The sequence below is a fragment of the Lathamus discolor genome, chromosome 15 (assembly GCF_037157495.1).
Source record: "Lathamus discolor isolate bLatDis1 chromosome 15, bLatDis1.hap1, whole genome shotgun sequence".
Lineage (NCBI taxonomy): Eukaryota > Metazoa > Chordata > Aves > Psittaciformes > Psittacidae > Lathamus > Lathamus discolor.
Window position 1 is genome coordinate 2,828,875 of NC_088898.1, and position 21,626 is coordinate 2,850,500.

Consider the following 21,626-nt stretch of genomic DNA (forward strand, 5'->3'; position numbering starts at 1 on the left):
AGGGGAAGTTTAGATTGGATATAAGGAGGAAATTCTTTCCTGTTAGGGTGGTGAGGCACTGGAATGGGTTGCCCAGGGGGGTTGTGAGTGCTCCATCCCTGGCAGTGTTCAAGGCCAGGTTGGATGAAGCCTTGGGTGGGATGGTTTAGTGTGAGATGTCCCTGCCTATGGCAGGGGGGTTGGAACTAGATGATCTTGAGGTCCTTTCCAACCCTAACTATTCTATGATTCTATGACATCAAATGCTTCCATGAACATAGTCTAAATCAAGGATGAAGAAGCCAACCAGGCAATACTAGGAAAAATTTATTTTAACTCAAAATGAAAGAGAAATTTTACTTACGCAAGAGCTCTGTATATGCATAGCAAGACACTGAAACACCACACAAATTTCAGTGGAAGAGCAGATCATAAAGTTGTATGGAGTTCTCAGGACAAAAAGGATTATTCTGATAGTCATGACTACAAATGTGAGCTCCCCAGAACATCTTATAACAGATGACCATATACAAGTACAGCTCCACTCAGATACAGAACACAGACCTGCAGATGAGCAGCAACACCAAACTTTGGGTACCACTACAGCAGACAGTCATTCACTCAGGAATTCAGAGTCTAGAACATACGAGGAACGATTCCATTCAAGCTATTGCCAGGTTTGGTTAGCCCTGTTGAAGGTGTACCAAATACAAGTTCTGTTACTGTATTTAATATAACATGATTATATAATCTTATTTTTTAGTAGGAGACTACATGAGAACACAGAACTGTTGCTATCAGTATTCCCTTAAATGGAAAAAACTGAAATTCCACCAATAATTTTTTATATAATTGTAAAAATACAGACTAACACTTTATTAACATTTCATCTTCTCCACTGAAGGTGCGAGAAAATAAAACAACTCGGAGACTTTGTTGCATCATCTGTCTCCATTTTATTTTATCATTATAAATTAAGCTGATTATAAGATGCAGAAGTAATTTGTAAACTCTTTCAAAGAACATGATTTACATTTTTCTTCTACAAAGATGAAGATATCCCCCTAACATGCTCCACTTGTGTTAAATATTAAAGATACTTATACCAGATATATGGCAAAAATGGAAGATATTTCTGATATGTTTGGAGATTACTTTTAGCATTCTAATGTTGTTTATAATACTGGTGCAAATACTGCCGCCAATAAAGAAACAAACATTAAAAAGGTGTCCTTTAAGCTTCCCTTTAAGGCATCTACCATAATCGTATAATTTGCTCTGGACATCATTAAAATGTAAAGTTAATGAGGATTCAGCTGAAAACAGAAGAAATGTAACCTATTTTCAGGCAAAACTTCTAACACTGCAATCAGAAGGAAAACCTCTTTGATGTCTCTTTGTCTCTTCTCATTAATTTTCTTTTGGTTTAAAAAAAAAAGAAGAAAAAAACACAAAGGCTGTTTAAACTAAAAAATGCAGAGAAGTTTAAACATGGTAATTATAGTCAGGCTGCAATGAGGTCATTAGGTTTTTAAAACTTTGAGATAAACAAAATTGAGATGTATGACTATTTTAAAAACATGTCAATACTCAATTTTAATTGTCTATGTGATTGATATCCACTGTATTCTAAGGGTTTGGTCCAGATACAGAATTGCTTCAAGATGATTTAGTGAAGGACCTAAGCCCATACCCAGGGTAAAGCAAAACAATCAATGAACACATCAAAATGAAAAGTGCTCTAATTACCGCATTACTGGATACCACATTTGGTATCTGGAAGTGCAACAAAACATGCTTTTTGCAGTCTCCATGCAAGAAAGATGGCAAATCGTGAGATTCTGCTACTTTTTATCTCTACAGTTCATTAAAGAATAAAACACTGAGCAAGTTAAATAATTTTATTTACTCACTGCATCTTGTTTTGTTTGCAAATACTGCCAAGGTACACACAAGGCCAAATACTTCTGCTTTAGCACACTAATTCTCTCCAGCAGAAAATATCTTTAAGAGCTACTGAATTACACAGTACTGATGGAATCCATGATTGAATCCATGATGGAATCCATGATTCCATCAGTGTTACAACCTATGATACAATACACTGCAGTGTATTGTAGTGAATAATTTACAAGTAAATTTCCCAAAACCATAATCAAAACAGTATTTAACACTACTGTATACAAAAGCTTATGATCACAAACAGGAGGCATTTAAGCCATCAAGTAAAAGCAACAAATACACAGGACAAATATAACATTATCTTTAGTGTAGCAGAACATTAATCACAATGAGGCAAAATAAACACATCTATAAGATTTTTCCATGTGTGAATATTACCTCTAGATAAAATGAGATGAGACAAGATCAACATATTAGTCTGTGCTTATTGTAAGTATTAATTTTAATGCATTTGTGGACATAGGCTATAGCTTTAATAAACGTTTACCCTTTTAAATCTTTTAATATGTTTGATAAACTCCTCTTCAAATTAAACTGAGTGAATGATCAACAGGCAATTATCAGCGAAAACCAGACACTGCTTTAGCTTCAAGTGAGGAGTAACTTTAGAAGAAAATCTCGCACTTAACACAAAGGTAAGTTTGGGGGTTTGTGATTTGGTCTGGGGAGTGAAGGTGGGGGTTTTTTCCACTCTGCCATGTTTTATTACAATTTGATCCTGCCTTTCACAACAGGCCAGTTCTGTTCTACCATCTCTTCTCTACTGAACAGACAGCATAAGCTAATTTCAGTTCTGAGCTGTTTCTCATATCCCGGTATCTTTCCCTACTTGCACCGTCTTAGTACAGTATCTTCAAAAAGATAAACCACATGATTTAAGTAACATTAAGTTACACAGAAAGTTTTTAAATATAAAAAGTCAAAAGTGTGATTCTACTGTCCACCTACACTGTGCTACTTACATCAGCTGTTGTGTCTTCACATCTTAGCAATGGATTTGGGTCTATTAATTGTTTTTGATAGGTGTTTTTCCACAGACTGATGATCCGCTTTTACAATCTTTGGAACAGAAGATTTCAAAAGTATCTTACAGTCAACTACACATAAGTGAAGAGTAACTACTTAAGAGGCAAAATAATGTAAGAATAAATTTTTTTAAAAGGTAATGTTACCACTATTTATACTCGTGTAATTTCAATGTAAAGGACCTTTCAAAGAAACTAAAGATGGGATTCAGTTAATCCCAGTAGAATGCAGTGGGAGTTATGAATGTATTTCATTTTACCACCATTTCAAACCCTAGCACAAATTCTAAGTGTGAAAATTCTTTTGGTTACAGTATCCAAGATACAACCTTAAAGGTACTCACTGGAAGTTCTGGGGTTCTTTTTCCCCCGTTCCTTCCCTATGTGTATATACTGTAATAGTTGACGAAGTCTGGGGCAGACCACACATTTTTGGCACAGTAAATAGGACTCTTCATTCCTGCTCCTCATCTTTAACTGGTGTTTTCCACCCAGATTATGATGTTCTACAGGGCGCTTCTATACAGTCTTGTATTATTTGACTCTTATTTGAGAGTATACATCACTTGATTTTACTTGTTAGTTGATCAATTAGAAAACATTCACCAATAGCCAGACAGGAAAGAGTTCACAAAAATCACAACCAACTTTAAATATTGGGTGTTTTGAGGTTTTGGTTGTTTGGTGGGCTTTGGTTTTTTCTCTGTTTTGTTGTTGCTGGGATTTTTTTTAATCCCCAAGGAAGGGTAAACAAATGAACTACCCAGACTTTAACCCATTCCAGATAGCTGATTATCACAGCCAGCTTTTTGTTCCCACCCCGCCATTCAAGGTTATCATCCTTAATATTGCAGATCAACTTCCTCGGTTTCTACCCCACTCTTCCATCAAATAAATCCTATTTTAAAAATCTATCAAAAGCTGTTTCTATCTAAAAACAAGGCATACAAATCACCTTCCCAAGAGCCAACAGTCTGTTAGCATCTGGAATTTTGACATGTTACCAAACCCTGGCAGTTTCAGCAAGGCCAAAATCCTCTCTACTCCTCCGTCAGGGTTCAGAAGCATTCCCTCACCACTCTATCCAAAGACAGAATCCAGTGGAGAGCAGGAGATACACCTTGTTCACAGATAATGAACCAAAAACCCCAACAAGTAACACCCAACAAAAACCAAAACCAACAACAAAAACCCACAAGAAAACCTGACAATGTCTCTTTTTGTTCATGACAATAAAATATCACACCAAAGAGAAGCAGACCAATACTGCCTCAGGCATTCTGATAGGTCTCTTTTTGAATTAGAGTTTACATTCTCTTTTTGCGAGGAACTACCTCTACAAAAAGAGCCAGTAATAAAAATAGATCTAGGTCATCTTTTGCTTTACCAAATTTGCTCTGCTTGCACATCAAACTTAAAGTAGTGCTCTAGGTAGAATTACCAACCTGAATGTTAACAGCCTGAACACAGACACAATTTCTAAACTCCAGTATTTCTATTAGAAACACTAATAGGGAGTATCAGTACAACTGTGGATGGACCAACTGTCAGTCATTTCTAGAACAGTGCTTACAAAACCCCCCAAAACCACTATTCTTAACCTACAGGAGTCTACTTTAAAGTCATTACTACTTTGTTTCTTTGTCATCTGAATGACACTCTAATTAAAGTTCTTTACAGAAATGTCTCTCTCTCGATTAACAGCTGATTGCAGATGCATTAAGCTGTAAGCAAAAGTTAACACTCATTAATGAAATTACCTGTTGTGATTAAATAAAGACAATCAAAACAAACCACCTTGGAAATTCTTGTGACTGAGAATGAACTGAAGTTAAAACTACTCCCTTAAATAAAGTCAGTCGCACACACACCCTTCAATAACTTTTTGACCCTATTCAAAGTACAATCTGTTTGCAGTTCTTCGAATAACAGCTCTGCTCTTAAAGGAGCACATTAACGGAGAGTTAATCGCAACAAGTGCTTCATCAAATTCTTAAATGCTTCAAATGCTGAAATATTAAATGTTTCAGTATTTGGTATCTAAATCGAGTCTCTCAAGAACTCTTTAAAAGAACCACCACTCCAACTGCTCTGTAAATTCAAGAAAAATTTTAAGTATAGCTGGTGAATGGAAGTAATTCGTTAAAACCACTAAAAAAGCGCCCTAAAAAAGTTTCAGTTTAGCAGTTAATTTCAACCTGCAGTTAAAAAGGCACTAGCTGTCAGTCAGTTTTCTCACCCAACTCTATCATGAAAAGAAAAACTGACAGATCACAGGAGCTTGCCTTTGTAAACCAATTCGGGAACTTTCATGCTTCTTATTTGTTAGGTTAAAGGTTAAATTGCTGACCTCTGCCCTCCTGCTTAGCAGCCTTTCCCTTTTTCTGTAAAGCTTTATTTTGGGGCTGTATTTACATGGATTAGTCTCTTTTCACGCTAAGAAGGAATCTGTTCACAGCCAAAGCCTTAGTTCTGGTTGTACAAAAAGCAGTCACAATTATTCAGCAGCAGACAATGACCATATTGTGGATTTACAAAAAAACCACCTCAGCCATGGCAAGTTCTGTCCTTGCTGCACAAAACAATAGAAGAAAAAAATCTTATCAAGCATTCAAGAGAAAGCAAACAAAGCAGGCCCACTGTGAACTTGATGAAGATGTCAAGCTCCTTTAAAAAAATATAAATCAACAAAAGAGTTTAAAGTCTTGTGAGTGAGACTTTCTGTGCTGAATTTTTCTGTCTAGTTAAACAGTGCCAGCAGTAGCAATATAGTGCAGATTAGTAAATACTTGTGAAATAGAAAAGACTGTAGACAGAGGTGGTTAAAGCATGAAGCAAAAAGAACAAGCAGATCTCTTCCCACAAAATAACTTGCAGAAATGGAAGAACATTCAATTATACTTGATATTAACATTTGGGGGTTTTATTAAATCCAGTATCATCAGCTAAGAACATACCTGAAAATGAGGTAGATAAAATCTGTGATTACTTGGAACATGACAAATTCTAGTATCTTTTCATAAAGTGAGTTTCTCTTCAAACTGATTTATATGTTTCCTTTATACTGTAAAAGCCAAGCTGTGAATTGTCTTCAAAGGACACAGTTCAGCCAACGCTACTTCCTTGATCTGGACACTGCAGTCCCAGTAAGTTCTTTGTGAAAATCTTCCATCTTGTTTGTACGTAGAAGAAAAGCAATCAAATGGAAACAGAGAAACAAAGCAGCAGCTTAGGAGAATTAGAATTCCCAAATACTGCCTATCCAGTTAGATTTGGTTACTTTTTCACTCCCGCTATAGGAAGTTCATTGGAGCAACACAATACTGTAAAGATAGGACAGGAAAACTTGACGTACCTCAATTACAGCACACGTTCAACAGGAAACTTTATTTAATGGAAAGAGATCTGAGTTTCACACTTCCTTTGTTATTCCTATATCTTCATTATTTTATCTATTTCTCAATACAGAACAGCAAACGTCAACCAAGAAAATGTTTTCACCATAAAATAATAAAGGTTACTCTGAGAGGTGCACAGGAAAGATTTACAGACTTCTGAAAGACCAACTCAGAACTTAATCCTACTCTAGTAACTTTGCTTTTGTTCAAGAAAATACTTCATCTGTATGGGAGGTGCTGCATATAACCTATGACAAAAAGGTAACAACAAGGAATAGCAGTGTGTCTGTTCTGCAGAGAAAGAAACCCACTAGCTCTCTCAACCTGTCGAAGTCCTATCATTGAAACCACAGTGACAACTGTAGAATAATTTTAGGGCACATCATGACTTCTCTAGTAGAGTTAAGGACTTCGATTAGTTTAAGTTATAATATTTGTGATGTACTGCGAAGGGGGGAGGAAGGGGAAGAGCTATTACAGCACAAGGCTAGAACATGAAAAGTAAAGAAGGAAGTACTTAAACTACTCACAAGCTTCTAGTAGGAACAAGATTAGTAGTACATGCTACTCTCAGAGCCAATTCAAATGCAAATCTCATCCTTTCTCTCAAACAATGATAAACTACCTCAGAGTTAATAGTTTCCTTCTAAGATTCATCTCCCTTTTCAACTTAGTGGTATGTTTTCCAGAAAAGAAAGAAGCACATGGTGAGTCTTACAGCAAGACCTTTTAAATTCTGTCACAAAAGAAGTAGTATAAACTACATTTCGTGTCCTAATCCAGTGAACATTTATTAAACTCTAATACACTTACACTATGTCCATGCTATTGCATTTAGGCTTCTAACTTAACAGGGTTTTTAAAAAAAAAAAAAAAAAAAAGAAGAAATCCTTTAGCTGTGCTAAACCATTTTAGCTTTTTCCTTGAACACACAGCAAGAATTTATGCTACACTCACAAAAAGATGAAAGATGAGGTCCTTGGAGAGAAAGGCCTTTTGGCACGCTACATGGTAAAGCTACAGATTTGACATACTTCTATACTGTCTGCTTTGGCGAGAACACAAAAGCCCTATACAAAAGCATGCTACATCCTCCCAGACAAGGGTGTAAGGGGGTGTCTTACTCTGTGAGCATTTACTTTCAAATGTTCATACTTCAGAGTCTATTTTGATCGGTTACTTTAGACTAACAAATTCTCTTTTTCTACATGAGCAGTTTGACAGTTAGACTACAATTCTCCTTGCAGGCCCATCTAACAAGTGAGGATCTTTGGCTTAGGTCCAGCAAGATCCTTGAATTGATCACATCATATTTCTGATAAATTATCTGCAACAGTTTTAAGATCATAAAGTGTTTTGAAAGTTAAAAGAAATATTTGTTAAATAGTATGCTTTCACTTTCTTTATATAGGTATTTAAACTAAAATTGCAAGGAGATAATTTCTACTTCTGCATCTCAAAAAACCAAAATCTTTCAGCTGAGGTTTAAAAAAAGGAAATGCAGTTTCAATGCACTCCACTTGCAAGCATACATTGCAAGTCAGTAGTACAGGACTGAACTTCTACAAGTGCTTAAGCTAACTTAAGCAATTTTAACTTGTACAAGAAACAGTAAAAGCTCTTTGTAATTCACTACCTCAATTTCTGTGAAGTTTTACTACTATGAGATGCCACGATAAACACCCAAGCCCTCCATTAGAAGGACAATCTCATAAAATGCATTTTCCTTTCCTCTCTTTTACATGAAGTTACTTAAGCATCACAGCAGAAAGGCAAAACTAATGCAATTATAGATTACGTCCAGACTATATTACTGGTATCTTCTGGGCAATAAACTGTACTATTCTTCCCCCCTCTCTGCAATTTTTGAGGCTCTATTCTATTAAATTTCTGAAGCTCAAGTTCTATGAGTGAAACCTCTAAAATCTCTGAAGTTTTTTCTCTGGCTGTGTTTTTTTAAAAGCAATACACCTGGACTGCCAGACGACTTCCCTGTATCAAAGTGACAAGGAAAGCTAGACCTTCTCCTACTGCAAGAACTACACAGCACTAAAATGCGTAACAGCAAAAAACACAAACCCACCACATAGGCTATAGAACATTAAAGCCCTATATGTGAATTGGAATTTGTCCTAGCAATCCTTTTTTTCTTTTTAAGTCCTAACAATCTTTCTATTCACCTGGAGTGGTTGAAAGCCAAAGCTGAAACAGCCATACTCTAAGAGTTGACTTAGTCATGCCCATGTGTACAGTATTAGCAACATCCAGTTATACCACTGCACAAAAGGCACCTGTTAAAACTATTTAGCCTAAGTCAGCCTATTAGCCAGGTTTCTGCATTAACCTTGGAACTGCACCTTTTCCTCTGAGTCACAGTCACTAGCCAGCACTCACCTGAAAGAATCAGAGAACACTCTAAGTTTCAGTCAATATTTTCCCTACAGTAATATCCCACATTTTAAAAATAAAACCATGACTACTTTTTCCTCTCTTCCTCAAAGTATGTGGGAGTTGGTGAAAAGCACTGGACTTGCAAAGTTCCTATGCTTGACATATTTAGGCTTGACACACACACCACAGATTTCTCACTAGGTAAGTTCCATGTACTGTCACTGTAAGATGCAGACTCCATTCTTTCTATTTAGTTTTGCTGCCCTAGATGTTTGGTTAGAACACAGCAACATCTTATTATAAGAGTATATGGACAAGAGAACAGTGCTATTTGATGAAACTGAAAATTATAACATGAATGAACTGAAATACTAAACACAGAACTGAAATACTAAGTGAAGAAATTCCAAATTCCAGACAGCCCCCCCCCCCCCAAAAAAAAAGTGGGAGCAAACTGAAGAAAGCAGTTTTGTATTTTTATTCCATTTTAGGCAGTCAAGTATTCTTTTAAAGGAAAAAACCCACAAACAAACCACACCACTAACTTAGATTCAGTCAGCTAAGGGGAATTCCCAGCTTCCATGGAAATCACAATCATAACATGAAAAAACTGGTTTGGCAATTGTGTTTTTCCTCAAAGAAATACCTTCTTAATAACAAATACTCATCTTAATGCTGCTGGTCACAGCTGCAGGTATCTTGCTTCACAGTTCTCAAAACAAAGATACACATTAATGTAAAGTGACCCAGTAAAAAAAAAAAAAAAAAAAGGAAAATAAATCCTTAAGTCCCCAAAGAAGGTCTATGAACAGAACAAAAAAAAAAAGCAGAAACCACAGCTTTTAGATACAACTGAATGCTGGAATTGTATAATGTACCAAAGACTTTGTGTGCCAGATATACGCAAATCACCAATGCTGTGCACAGATTATCATTATTTCTAAACAACCTAGAGGGGAAAGGACAGAGAGACCACAGCTGGGCTGATCGAGGAATCATTTCCTTCCATGGTTCACACATTTAATTGTGGTTTGGAAGAGTTCTGCCTGGACTGGAATAAAACAATGTTTGCTTTTTCAACTTCTTTGGTTTCACTGAAGTTTTTCTCTTCATACCTTATTAAGAACACAAAACATCCTCCAGATGTTCCTGAAGATTTTGTTTCTAGGAGTCAGATCTTAAGATCATCAGATAATTCAGGCTGGAAGGAACCTCTGGGAGGTCTCTAGTCCAACCTCCTGCTCAAGGAAGGGCCAGGCATAAGGTCAGACCAGGTTGTTCAGCCTGTGATCCAGCTGGGTCTTGAAAACCTCCAAGGATGGAGGTTGGACAAACTCTGTGAGTGACATAGTCCAATTCTTGACTGTCCTCATGATGAACACATTCCTGATACTCAATTCAAACACCTCTTGATTCAGTCTGTGTTATTGCCTCTTGTCCTGCCACGCACTACTGTGAGGAGCCTGGATATCTAATCTTGATGAATTCCTCCTAGGTATGGAAGGTTGCTCTTCAGATTCCCTGAAGTCTTCTCCAGGATAAACAAGCCCAGCATTCTGAACCTCTCCTCATGGTGCAAGTGCTCTAGCACACTCACCATCTTGGTGGCCCTCCACTGAACTTGTTCCAGTTTACTGAAGTCTTTCTTGAAGCCCAGAACAGATTTTTACCTTTTGCAGTCTTGGTAAGCAAGAGGGAGCCTTCTATATCAAGCATTGGAACAGGCTATTCAGAAAAGTGGTGGAGTCACCATCCCTGGAGGTGTTTAAAAGACACGTAAATGTACTCAGGGACATGGTTTAGAGGTAGACTTGGCAGTGCTGGGTTAGCAGTTGGACTCGATGATCTTAAAGGAGTTTTCCAACCTAAATGATTCTATGATTCTATATGATAGTGAATGGATAATGCTGCTTTCATTAATTTCTAAAGTAATTAACCAAATAAACATATAAGCCAAGATTATTAACAATTACAGGAGCAATAAAACTACTTGAATGTACAATTATAAATAGTAAATAACACAAGTCAGTATCTCCCATTACAGCAACATGAAGTGAACTAAAGATGTTAATTTCAGTTGATATTTAACAGACACATGGAAAGCATCCTTTGTTACTTTCATACTTTCACTCTTCTGATTCTTCCCCCATCCCTGCAGAGAGGAGTGAGGGAATGTGTGGTGCTCAGCTGCCGGCTGGGGTTTAACAACCACAGCTACACAAACTTCTGAATACAACAACAGGCATGTTTTACCATCCCACAAGCCACACAATCTCCCACACTAAGGCTGTCACAGCTTTGGAGCAATTCATTCTCCTCAAAACCATGCCAGAAAATTGATACAAGAATTAAGAGCATTGTAAGTGATCAACAGCACATGAACTTCAAAACCAGCTGTCTTGATTAATTTGGGGATCTATTACATGGGAAGAAATAGGGCTTTTTTAAACATGCCTGATGATTTTCTCCTTATACACCTTTTATACATTTTGCTTTTCTTAATAGTAACTGCTGCTTGTCATGTAACATACATTCACTGACTACAAAAAAAAAAAAAAACAACCCAAAAGTTGGTATATATTCTTGGTTTTCTACCAAGAATTAGAAAAGGCCACATGGAGGTCTCTAGGTTTGTATTTCTAGAATGGTCCTTCACCCAGGATACCGAATGGCTGTTAAAGACAGCTGACGCTGAGGAGAACCAAACCACAGCTTGCACTTAGAATACGACAGAATATCTGGGGACACCCAAGTCTGAAAATAAAGAGTGGTTCTTAAATACATAACAATTGGTTGGGAAAAATCTTTTAAAAATTATTCAGGAAGAATCAATAATTTCAGAATATGTGAGTTGTAAAAGCAATTACTAGAACATTTTTTTACTCACTAAAAACATTTTCTTACGATTTTGCACCTACAAGTGCATACAACAAACCTAAAATCACAACCAAGAGAAACTCCCACAAAATCAGTTGGTTTATAGAACAAAATGTATACTAAATTCTCCAATTAAAAACCTGTAAAGTAGTTTCCGTGCTTTTTAACCCACCTTCCCACAGCAGGGAATTAATCCCTCCAGGGGGATGCAAACAAACTTCAAAGAGAAGATTATACCCAGACACTAGTACTGTACAATGTAATGTTTATGGTCAAATTTGTTCGGATTTTCTGGCACTAGAATCCAGGTCAGATGTGCAGAAACAAAGACTAGTTATTAAAAGGGCTCCTGCAGTTACATCAAATAGTCTTCATGGCATATAGCAGTAGGAGAAGCCAAGACTGTATTCCAGTTACAACTCCTATGGAGGCCTTGGCAGTAAAAGAAAGAGTAGCAGCTATTTCACTTTCGCTGATTGTAACAAATACAGATATAAAAGGAGGTAAGTGGCTTTCCAGTTGAGAAAATACAAAAAATCCATTCTACTGGATATACATATATACAATATACACGATAACTTCAGAAATATTACTTCAGTATCAGTTGACTCATCATCATGATTTAATTTTTACTCCACCCCTTTTCATAACATTCTAGAGACTGATCCACAAAACAGCATCTTAAACTAAATTCTAGGATTACAAGTTTCAGCCTTTGGTTTTTCTGCTTACTTGACCAAACTCCTCAGATTTAGAAAGAAGCACCATCAAAAATTCAAAGGTATATTTACATGTTGATTTCAGCAGTTATGAGACTTCTCTAGCACAAACACAGGAATACTTGCCAGAAATAATATTAAAAAAAAAAATACTTGCATAATTACGGATTAATAACAATGTCTGCTAAAAACAGATAAACAAATCATATGCTGTATTCATGCCTTATTTCTACATAAAAGCATTTGATCAAGAGAAGAATCCTGGGAACAGATAAAAGTACTTCTATAGCAAGTAAGAAAAAGTAAATGTAAATTCCGCACAAGAAATTTGAGAGTATTTTTTGTTTTAAAACTACCCATTCCACATATGAGCAGCAAATACAAGTCTGAAATACATTTATTTTTTCAACTTAATGAACCAAGAGTTATTTCTATTTTAAAAGACAAATAAAAAAGGCAAAACAGTCAAAGAAAACTGCCCACAACCAGGGATGGAGACAAGAACTTCTCCTTATTAGTCCTAAATGTAAAAGATCCCACAGAACCAGTGATTAAAGGATCTTTAAAAGCTAGAACAGTGCAGTATATAATATGCTTCATTATCTCGAAGTCCATGGCTCTTAAGAATAGTTTTAGCCAATAAATAGGTAGAATTACAGCACAAAACAATACCTTTCCCAACACAACTGATTCCTGAGTAGGTGACTTCTGCGTACACTTCAAAGGTAGTGTCCGGATTTTGTCTGAAAGGAAAAAAAACCCCAGTGTTTAGCACATTAAGTTTTTTTTCCAAGTATACTTTCAACTACACAGTCAAAAAGGGTTCTAACAATGCATATCTCACAATAAACTAGATTTCTCCACCTATCATCTGTGATGATTTCACATCAAATCTTTCTGCCTTACTAGTCTGTAACAAGATACAACTGACAACTCAGATGAGCTGGTATGAACAGGGTGTCTAACAAACTTGTACAGAGAAGGACAGATAAGAACAATAGAAATCAAGCACACACAACCTTTAAGTCATTGTTGTGACTAGTCTGCATTTCTAGATACTAAAATATCACAGGCCTATGGTTCAGAGATCTGCCAGAAAAATAAACCAATGCCTTTTATATCCCATTTCAGAATGCTGCTCAGACAGAAAAACAACACTTATTTCAGCTCTTAGCCACAACAGTAATTTTGATTACACAACCAACTTAAAAAGTAAGTTCTTTTTATTTCACCTTTACTTGCAAATAAGAAAATAAATCACTTATGTGCTAAATACAGGGATTTAAAAGACAAAGAAATCCTGAATACTCTTTTCTCTTCACCAAACTGAAAACAGTTGCATTGTCCAACACAGGACAAATAACACAGATTCACATTTTCATTACTGTGACCCTTGCGTTCAGTTTCGTGACACCTATTTGCTCAGGACAGAGGAGAAAAAAGGAAGCTGCAGTCAAGAGGATGCAAAGTCATTTTATGCATACATTACTGGAAAACTTCAGTCGCTGTATTTAGGGTGAAGACAGCTCCACCCTTTAATACCTGTCAAAATATTTCTACCTCTTTGTCAAAAAAGGCCGTGCTGAAGAACACTGCAAATGCAGAAGGTTTCACCTCATGAGACTCCAGAATCTTAAATCCAGAGAGCATCCACATGCACATGAAATAAGGAAACAGGTATGATAGTCAAAAATTATACCAAATTCAGCTACAAAATGTAAATTAAGCTGGACAAAAGACTTATTCTGCTCCAGAGTTATAAATACACCAGTAATAAAAGTTAAAAGCTAATGATAAAGCTAAAACTTAATGAGTTTGAAATTTGAAAACAACAACAAAACATTTAGTGTACAGTTCCAGTTTTTACTAATATAACTCCAGAAGTGAAGCTCTGGAATTACATTTCATAAGGAGCATGTAAAGGCAGCAGGTGATTATATAAGCATGCATATTTTGAGTCAAATTGCTGATTCTAACAATTTTAGCTACTCCAAAATTTTTTATGAGATTAAAGAGAATCACACATTGGGCTGTAATTGTTTAGTTACTGAAATAAAGATTTTTTAAGTCTTAACATGTGACACTTTATTCTTAGACTTTCTGGTTAAAACCACAAATGAAAATTGCATAATTGCTGCTCTAAATTTATGGCTGCTTGTACAGTGATAATACTGTCTCCTAGGTGTTAATGTAAACTATCTAACATTAGAAAATGGTAGAGGTATAATTAACTTGTGAATTTTGTTAGCCTCCTTACAGCTAAGGATGAAAATTATGACAAATCCCATACATATATATATACACACATGCTAGAATTCCTACCTGAATAATCATTTAAAAAATAAAACTCATCTTACCCAGCACCTCAAACCAAACATATGAACACGTCAAGGACTTCAGCCTACTCTTCAGAGAATTTCTATTATTTTTAATCCTACTTTAACACAAAAGGGATTAAATAAAACATTTCCAACCATGCCACAGGCCCATTTAGTATAACTCAAGTGGCTCTAAGCCAAACCCCACACCTATTTAAACCAAGAGAAAAGCTACTGTTGGTTTCAGTAGCACAGGATCATGCTCTGCAGTTTTACAGAGCATCTCTCAGGAGCAACAATGGTTCACAATTTAATGAACGTTAATTTAATCTGCCACCAGTTCCCAACTGATTTAAATATCCATTTTTCAGATAACTATACTCATAGGTTCTGAGAAATCCAAAATCAATAAATCAACTACTATTTTGAATTATAAAACAAACTTGCATAATTCTGTCTGTGCTACTTAACAGTTGCTGCATATATTCTGCTTTGAATATTGAGATTCTCAGCTACACTCCTAAAATCATGGTACAGGATGAGGATGAAATGATAGCCATGTAATGGCAGAAATGCGTTTTTCCTTACATGTATATTGCCGTGCAGCCTTATCTTACCCACCTTGTTTATGTTTTTATTTTTAGCACCCTGTTTCCTTAATTAAAAGTTTATAAATTTTATAATCTTCTTACAGCTAATGGATAAAATAATAAACACCTTTTTAGTATTATGTTAGAGTCTGTGTTCAAATTTTTTTATGAAAACACTCTTTAACACAGCTGGCAAGAGCATACACTATGTACCAAAAATTTCAGACAAAAAGGCATCATATTTTGTATTTTAATATTCCATGACAAGCGTCCACTTATTTCTAGGAACAGTGAAATTAAAGTAACTTTGCCAAGTCAGAAACTTAGTATTAAAGGCTGCATTCAAGAAGCCAACACCTCAGCGTGAGAATGAAGTCATTGTTGAATTCTGTGTATTTTATAAGTTTGCAGTGGAATTAAGGCAACAAGTCACTTTGAGACTTCATACAGTTTGCAAATATAGCATAAACATGCATAAGAATATGTATATTTTGCAGTCCATTTTGTTGACTATTAAACTGACCTGCATCTAATAGCACCTGTGCATTGTATTAAGATCTCAACCCACAGAAATCATCCACAGCATTATACCCTTAAACACAAAACCACAAAGTTTTCTTTCCTCACAATAATCACTTAAAGACCCATGGTCAGTCATCAAGTGAACATACAGATGCAATTAAAAAATATGTATGTACAAAATGTGTACAAAAATACACAGTAGACCATATAGTTGATAACTGGATAATTTAAGGATTTTTTTCTAAATATAAATTTAGGAAGCAGTTCTATGAGAAAAGAATGCATTTGTGATAAATTTGTATATAATTACTTAAAATCTCTTTGATGTAGAAGTAGTTTTAGTATCAAAGCAATCCATAAGAACTTCTATTTTACATATAGAAATGCGCCATTTACAATTAAATTATTAGTTGTTACTGAACTGCAAGAGATTTGTGCAGAATAAAATTATACAAAGTCTGTCTTTGAGGCTGCATGTATCAAGTACGTACCTTACATATCTAAACCCTGTTTTAACTGTCAGGAGTATTTTTTATCTACAAATAGGAAAATGCAATAACACTTATGACAGAAAGTATCATTCTACTTAAAAATTGAGGCATGAGAGAAGAGCCTGACACTGTCTGATAATTAGCTGTCTCGTAACAAGACTCAGTTGCCCAACTCTTGCAGAAAAAAAATTATTAGCAGAAAGTTGTAACTGCTAATTCAATTCAGAACTGCATCTCAAACTGTGATTTATTTCCATACATTTAAGTTATTCTGCCTGGTATTCCCTTGGTAGATAATATTACATTTCAGTATATAGCAAACTTCATGTTAAAAATCTGAAAGGATTCCCAGATTAATATGAGGGATCTCTTCTGTCATCACTGAAATACAACTACCTCTGGAAAGGAACATGTCAAAGTTTTTCAGGATGCAATGCAACTCTGTTGAACAGACTGATATTAACACATTAAAAAAAGAATCCTCCCTCTCTCTCTCGTAACATCTTGAGTACTGAAGGCTACCAAGAAGCGCTAGCAGCCTATTTTACATTACCTCACTGGCACAGGGTTGCTTGCACATACCGTATGACATGCTCCAACACGAAGTTTAACCCAACAGTGTCATCCAACACTCAATTTACCTTTCTGTCGCCTGCAGCTATACACAAGCCAAAAGTTTACAGGATTGCTGGCAATCTCTTGATTTCTTTCACGTCAGTCTGATGCAGCTACTGATAATTTTCTCTAAGCGATCTTTCATTCAAATGACTCATTACTAAACATCCATCAAAAAAATCTGACACATATGTCCAGGTTTCATGCAGACAGTGTGTGCAAGTGATCATGTGCCAAGGAGTTTAATATCCCTCATAATTATCAACAGCAAGAAGCAACACATCTGACTACTGGATTTTTGCTAGGGCTGCAACACATACTGGCGACACCACCAAAGGGGGCATACCTGAGCATACCCAATCATAAAACAGTTCTCTCATTTATGCTCCCACCTGCCCCAATAAAGGAACTACTTATCAACTTGAAAACCTTTGCTGGATTAAACACCCAGCTCAGAAGAGCAGATCAGAAAAGCCTCTTACTCAGATAGGCTCACTCATTCTTTATGCATTTCAAGATTGTTTGGAAATATTGTCCTTACTCTACATGGGCACAAAGTTCTATCCAAAGTGCAAAAAGGCAATTTATTACTTGTTGCTCAAGACAAAGTCTTGTTTAATCACACACTGGTCAAAATGCTTCCTCACAAAGTCCAAGGGGAATGAAAAGTAATGTTTATATAGAGTTATCACCTCTGTTTTCCTGGTGACAAAGACATGTTCACACTGAAAGACTTCGCACAGCAAAAGTCCTGAAGTCCACTGGCTGTAACAAATACTTCTAACTGCTACATCTCCTCACTGACACCCACCTGAAGGTTTTCAGCTGAAGTGTCTCATCTGAGTGATTACATTCACATTTCGCAAAGTGTATGCAAAGCCATTAAACGTCAAATTAGCAACCAACACCCCAAAAATGGCAAGCATAGCTTGTGGATTCAGTAAGTACACAAAAGAAACTATATTTTAAGTGAGCATCAGTCTTTTAATAGCTTTAATATAAGGTCATCATGATAAGTCATTTCAGATCATAATCTTGAAGTGACCCAAGCAATGGGGACCACTACCAAGATCTGAAAGTGCAAATTACAGACACTGGCTGCTCTGCTGTCAAAATAGTAACACACTTTAGCTTTTACCTGTAGTTCAATGTAAGCTAAGAGTTTAACTAGCTTCTCTTTCATTTACTGTAGCAACAGTTGAGAACCTATATAGCAGAAAAGTGCAAAAGTTATCCCCGCAGTGTCTCCTGAACAAGGAAGGTTGCTTTCCAGAACACCTCAGTGGTATCACTACAAGCACTCATTATCCACTTATGTTTTCCTAGAACACCTGGCTGGCCAGACACACACTTGTGTCTATTCAGCCTGTGGGCTTGCGAACATGAAGATGTGTCATCACACTAAAGCCGCTACAAACTATGTCACCTCCAGTCTCACATTCGAGTTAAACAAGAGGTGAAAAGTTAAAGCCCTGTGTAATCTTGAAGAATGCTGTACTAAAGAAGTAAAAGCAATTGCTCAACAGCACCTACTGCAACTGCTGAATAAAACACAATCTAACTGGATCTCTCCACTCTATCACACCCTTCATGCACAAAGATGTCAGCACTCCCTGCTTGGTGATAGCTTTATTACACCTCTACCTGTCTCAGAGGAACATAATTCGCCTGGAACGGCACGTGAACAAACTGAGATCATTAATGTGACAATACCAAACATACTAACAGGGCTTACCAATAAATCAGCCTTCAGCTTTATGAAAATTAAAAAATATTGAGGACATGCATCCGTAGGCCCAACACATCAGTCTCTTGCATCACTTTTCTCCCCCTAAATCCCCTTGCTAACACACTTTCAGGTTATCATAGCTCGACTACCTATCTTTCCTTCGGCACACTCTAGGCAAGGAGGCTTTGAACTCTCTCAACCCATCGCCCCCAAAACAGAGTTCACCGGTGCTGGCCACGAAGACTTTCCCACTCCAGCAGCCCCAGTCCTCCTCAAGGCCTGCACCGATAACACTCAACCTGCCCTCACAGCCTGGCCCTATCCGCTACCACACGGAGAGCTGAAGACAGGGAGAACGGGAGCGACAACTACCCAGTGCGGGGTTTGAAGGCGGGAAGCGACACTCCCCTCCCCAGGGCGTAGGGACTCCCCGCCCGGGCAGCCGGGGAGTGAGGCCCTCTGCCCCGCCGCCTCCTCCCTCCCCGGCCTGCCAGCTGGCCTGGCGGGGTGGGAAGCACTTTCCCCCTTTCTTTCTCCCCCTCTTCCTCGCCCTACCCCGAGGCCTGCAGGCTGGGCTGGGGTCTCGCCCGCGCGGCCTCACACGGAGCTGGACGGAGGGCGGGGAAGTCCCCTTCTCGCTCTCCAGAGCCCTCCCGCTTTCCTGAGGGCCTGCGAGCGGGGCTGGAGAGCTCCGAGGGGCACTCACTTGATCCTGGATCCCATGGTCTCTGGGGGGCCGCATAGACCCGGGCCAGAGAGAGGCAAGGGGGAGGGGGCCGGGGCTCGGTGGGCTGCGCTCTCTCCGCCGCTCGCCCCCTCACTCCATCCCGCCCAGCGCCGCCGTCGCCTCAGCCGAGTCACGGCTCGGCGCGGGGGCTGCTGGGAGCTGTAGTCCGGCGAGAGCGGCGCGGGCGGGGCCAGCTGCCGGCCGGCACCGCGGAGCCCGGCGCGCGCCCCGCTGTGTTGGCATGGCAACGCACGCCGCGGGCGCGTGCGGAAACCCTCCGGTCCTCCCTTCCCGCCTCAGGGTGCCTCAGGCGGGTGTGCTGCGACGGGGAGGGCAGCGCTCCTCAGCCGCTCTCGGTGGCTTAAAGGCGACTAAAAGTCGAGTAAAAGGCAGCCAAAAGGCAGCCAAAAGGCAGCCAAGGGCCATACTGAGCAGGAGCGCCGGGAATGGGGTTGAGTGGGACGTTCCTCTCCGGCAACCGGGCGTGGAGGGGGAGCTGCCTCTGTGGCCGCCATGGCGCCTTGCGTCCCGTTTTGGGACTTAAACCGTGGCCTGGGCCAAAACGCCCCACAAGTGTGATCCAGAGCCCGCAGCTCACTGAGGACTGATATCCAGAGCAGATAAGGAGCAGGAATGTCCATCCTGGAAAGCCCATCCAGGTGAGCCGTCCCCACAGCGACAGCAGCCAGCGTGGCAAGAACTGGAGTGGAGTCCCAGGCCCATTGTATGTGTCTGGTGCCCAGGGATGAAAAAGTCAAAGAAAAGAAGGCAGAGAGAGGGGCTGTGAGCTGGTGCTCTTGCAGAGCGATGATAGAACATTTTGCACTGTTGGTCACAGAAACCAAAGTGGCTAAAAAGGCAGCAAAGGATGGCTAGGAAGAATTACAAGCCCCAGTAAGGCCATAAAGGGGACTGGAGACTTCTCACAAAGAAACGAAGGAGAGAAGAAGTGCAGTCTGCTGAAAACAAAGCTTATGTTGACTCTAAAATTGCAGTGAGAGAGATTTTGAAACGTGCCATGTTGGAGTTGGGAAACAGGATCAAGAACAGGTACCCAACAATTTTATTAAACATATTTTACAGGAAGTTTTCAGGAAGGTTTGGGCAATTTCTGGTGTAATTTAACAACTAACTTTGTAGGGTTAGAGTTGGTCTGCAGTAGGGAATAGAAAGATTAGAAGTTTGGCTTAAAAAGACCTCTAAATTGAAAATCACTGTGGAAACCAACCTCTTGGCTGAAGAATCTAGTCAGCTGAAAAGACGGGAGAGAGAATATCCTATCTGAGCTAACTCTTCTATCCCATTTGCTCCCCAGAGAGGCTGGGTAGGAGAAATCGTATCATGCTTATTCAAGTAACAAGTACAAAATACGGTAAACATTTATGCAAAAAGTCCTGGAAGATTTATTCACAGTTACCAAAGAGATGTTTGGGTAGATGAGGAGTGTTTCTAGTACTCATCTGAGTACTTGAGGTGCTTCCACCACAGGCTTCCACTCATGCTCTCTGCCACAAGAGTCCTACGTAAGCTCAGACCTCAGCATTCAGTTGTGTAGGTGTATCTGTATCCAGCCCTGAATTATTGTCTAGATTTCCTTGGCTGAGCTTAGACCTGTTACCTTGGTTTTGCCTGGTGGCTGCCAGACTGTCATAAGGGTCTGTTGCTGTCAGCACCCCTGCTGAGCCACCCAGCTCATCTGCTGGGCTGTGCCTGGTCACTCTTTGCCCATCCTGCATTGTGATCACCCTCAGCTGCAGCTGTCCCTAGGGTTTTGCTGCTCCCTGACATGTGTTATATAAAGGTGATCCGTATCAGTGTTCCCCGTCTCATACAGAAATACCGGTATCAGTATAAACTAGCTTTTCAACCAAAACTGCTGTATCCCTGCTGGACCAGGGATATTCTTCCCCTTTAAATAAACCAGTACACTCGGCGTTATACATGTAACCATCAAATAAAGGTAAGTTAACAGAAATATTATTTAAATGGTTACAAAAGAAAAAACAAAACAAAACGACAAAATGCCATGGTCAGTAACGAAGAAAAAAAAAACAAAGAATCTGGTAAATACAACGCTGGTGCAGTGTAAAATAACTCAAGAATGAGAAAAAAAACTCATGCCAAAACCCAAACATCACTTTTTGGAAAATGGATTGACATTAAATTTAGGAAGTAAAGCAGAGACTCACAGTTCTAGTTTTGGTCTCTTCTGTTTAGTGTGCTTTTTAAAGTTTTGGGAAACTTATTAATATGAACAGATCTACTGAATATTTAATGGGGACA

General features: G+C 38.5%; 1 protein-coding gene across 9 annotated transcripts in view; it reads right to left on the minus strand.

Annotated features, from left to right (window-relative positions):
• DENND1A (DENN domain containing 1A) overlaps window positions 1-19,501 on the minus strand; it is a 192,089-nt gene extending 172,588 nt beyond the window's left edge. For 3 of the 9 annotated variants that reach the window (XM_065695816.1, XM_065695817.1, XM_065695818.1), the window contains exons 1-2: window positions 19,323-19,501; window positions 13,024-13,094 (exon numbers count right to left, since the gene is read on the minus strand). In XM_065695816.1, the coding sequence (XP_065551888.1) occupies window positions 13,024-13,094; window positions 19,323-19,339 (88 nt within the window). In that variant the 5' untranslated portion in view covers window positions 19,340-19,501. The remainder of the gene's footprint in view (window positions 1-13,023; window positions 13,095-19,322) is intronic. The other 6 variants (XM_065695810.1, XM_065695809.1, XM_065695814.1 and 3 more) reach the window with 4 other exon arrangements.
• Between the last annotated feature and the right edge of the window lie 2,125 nt (window positions 19,502-21,626).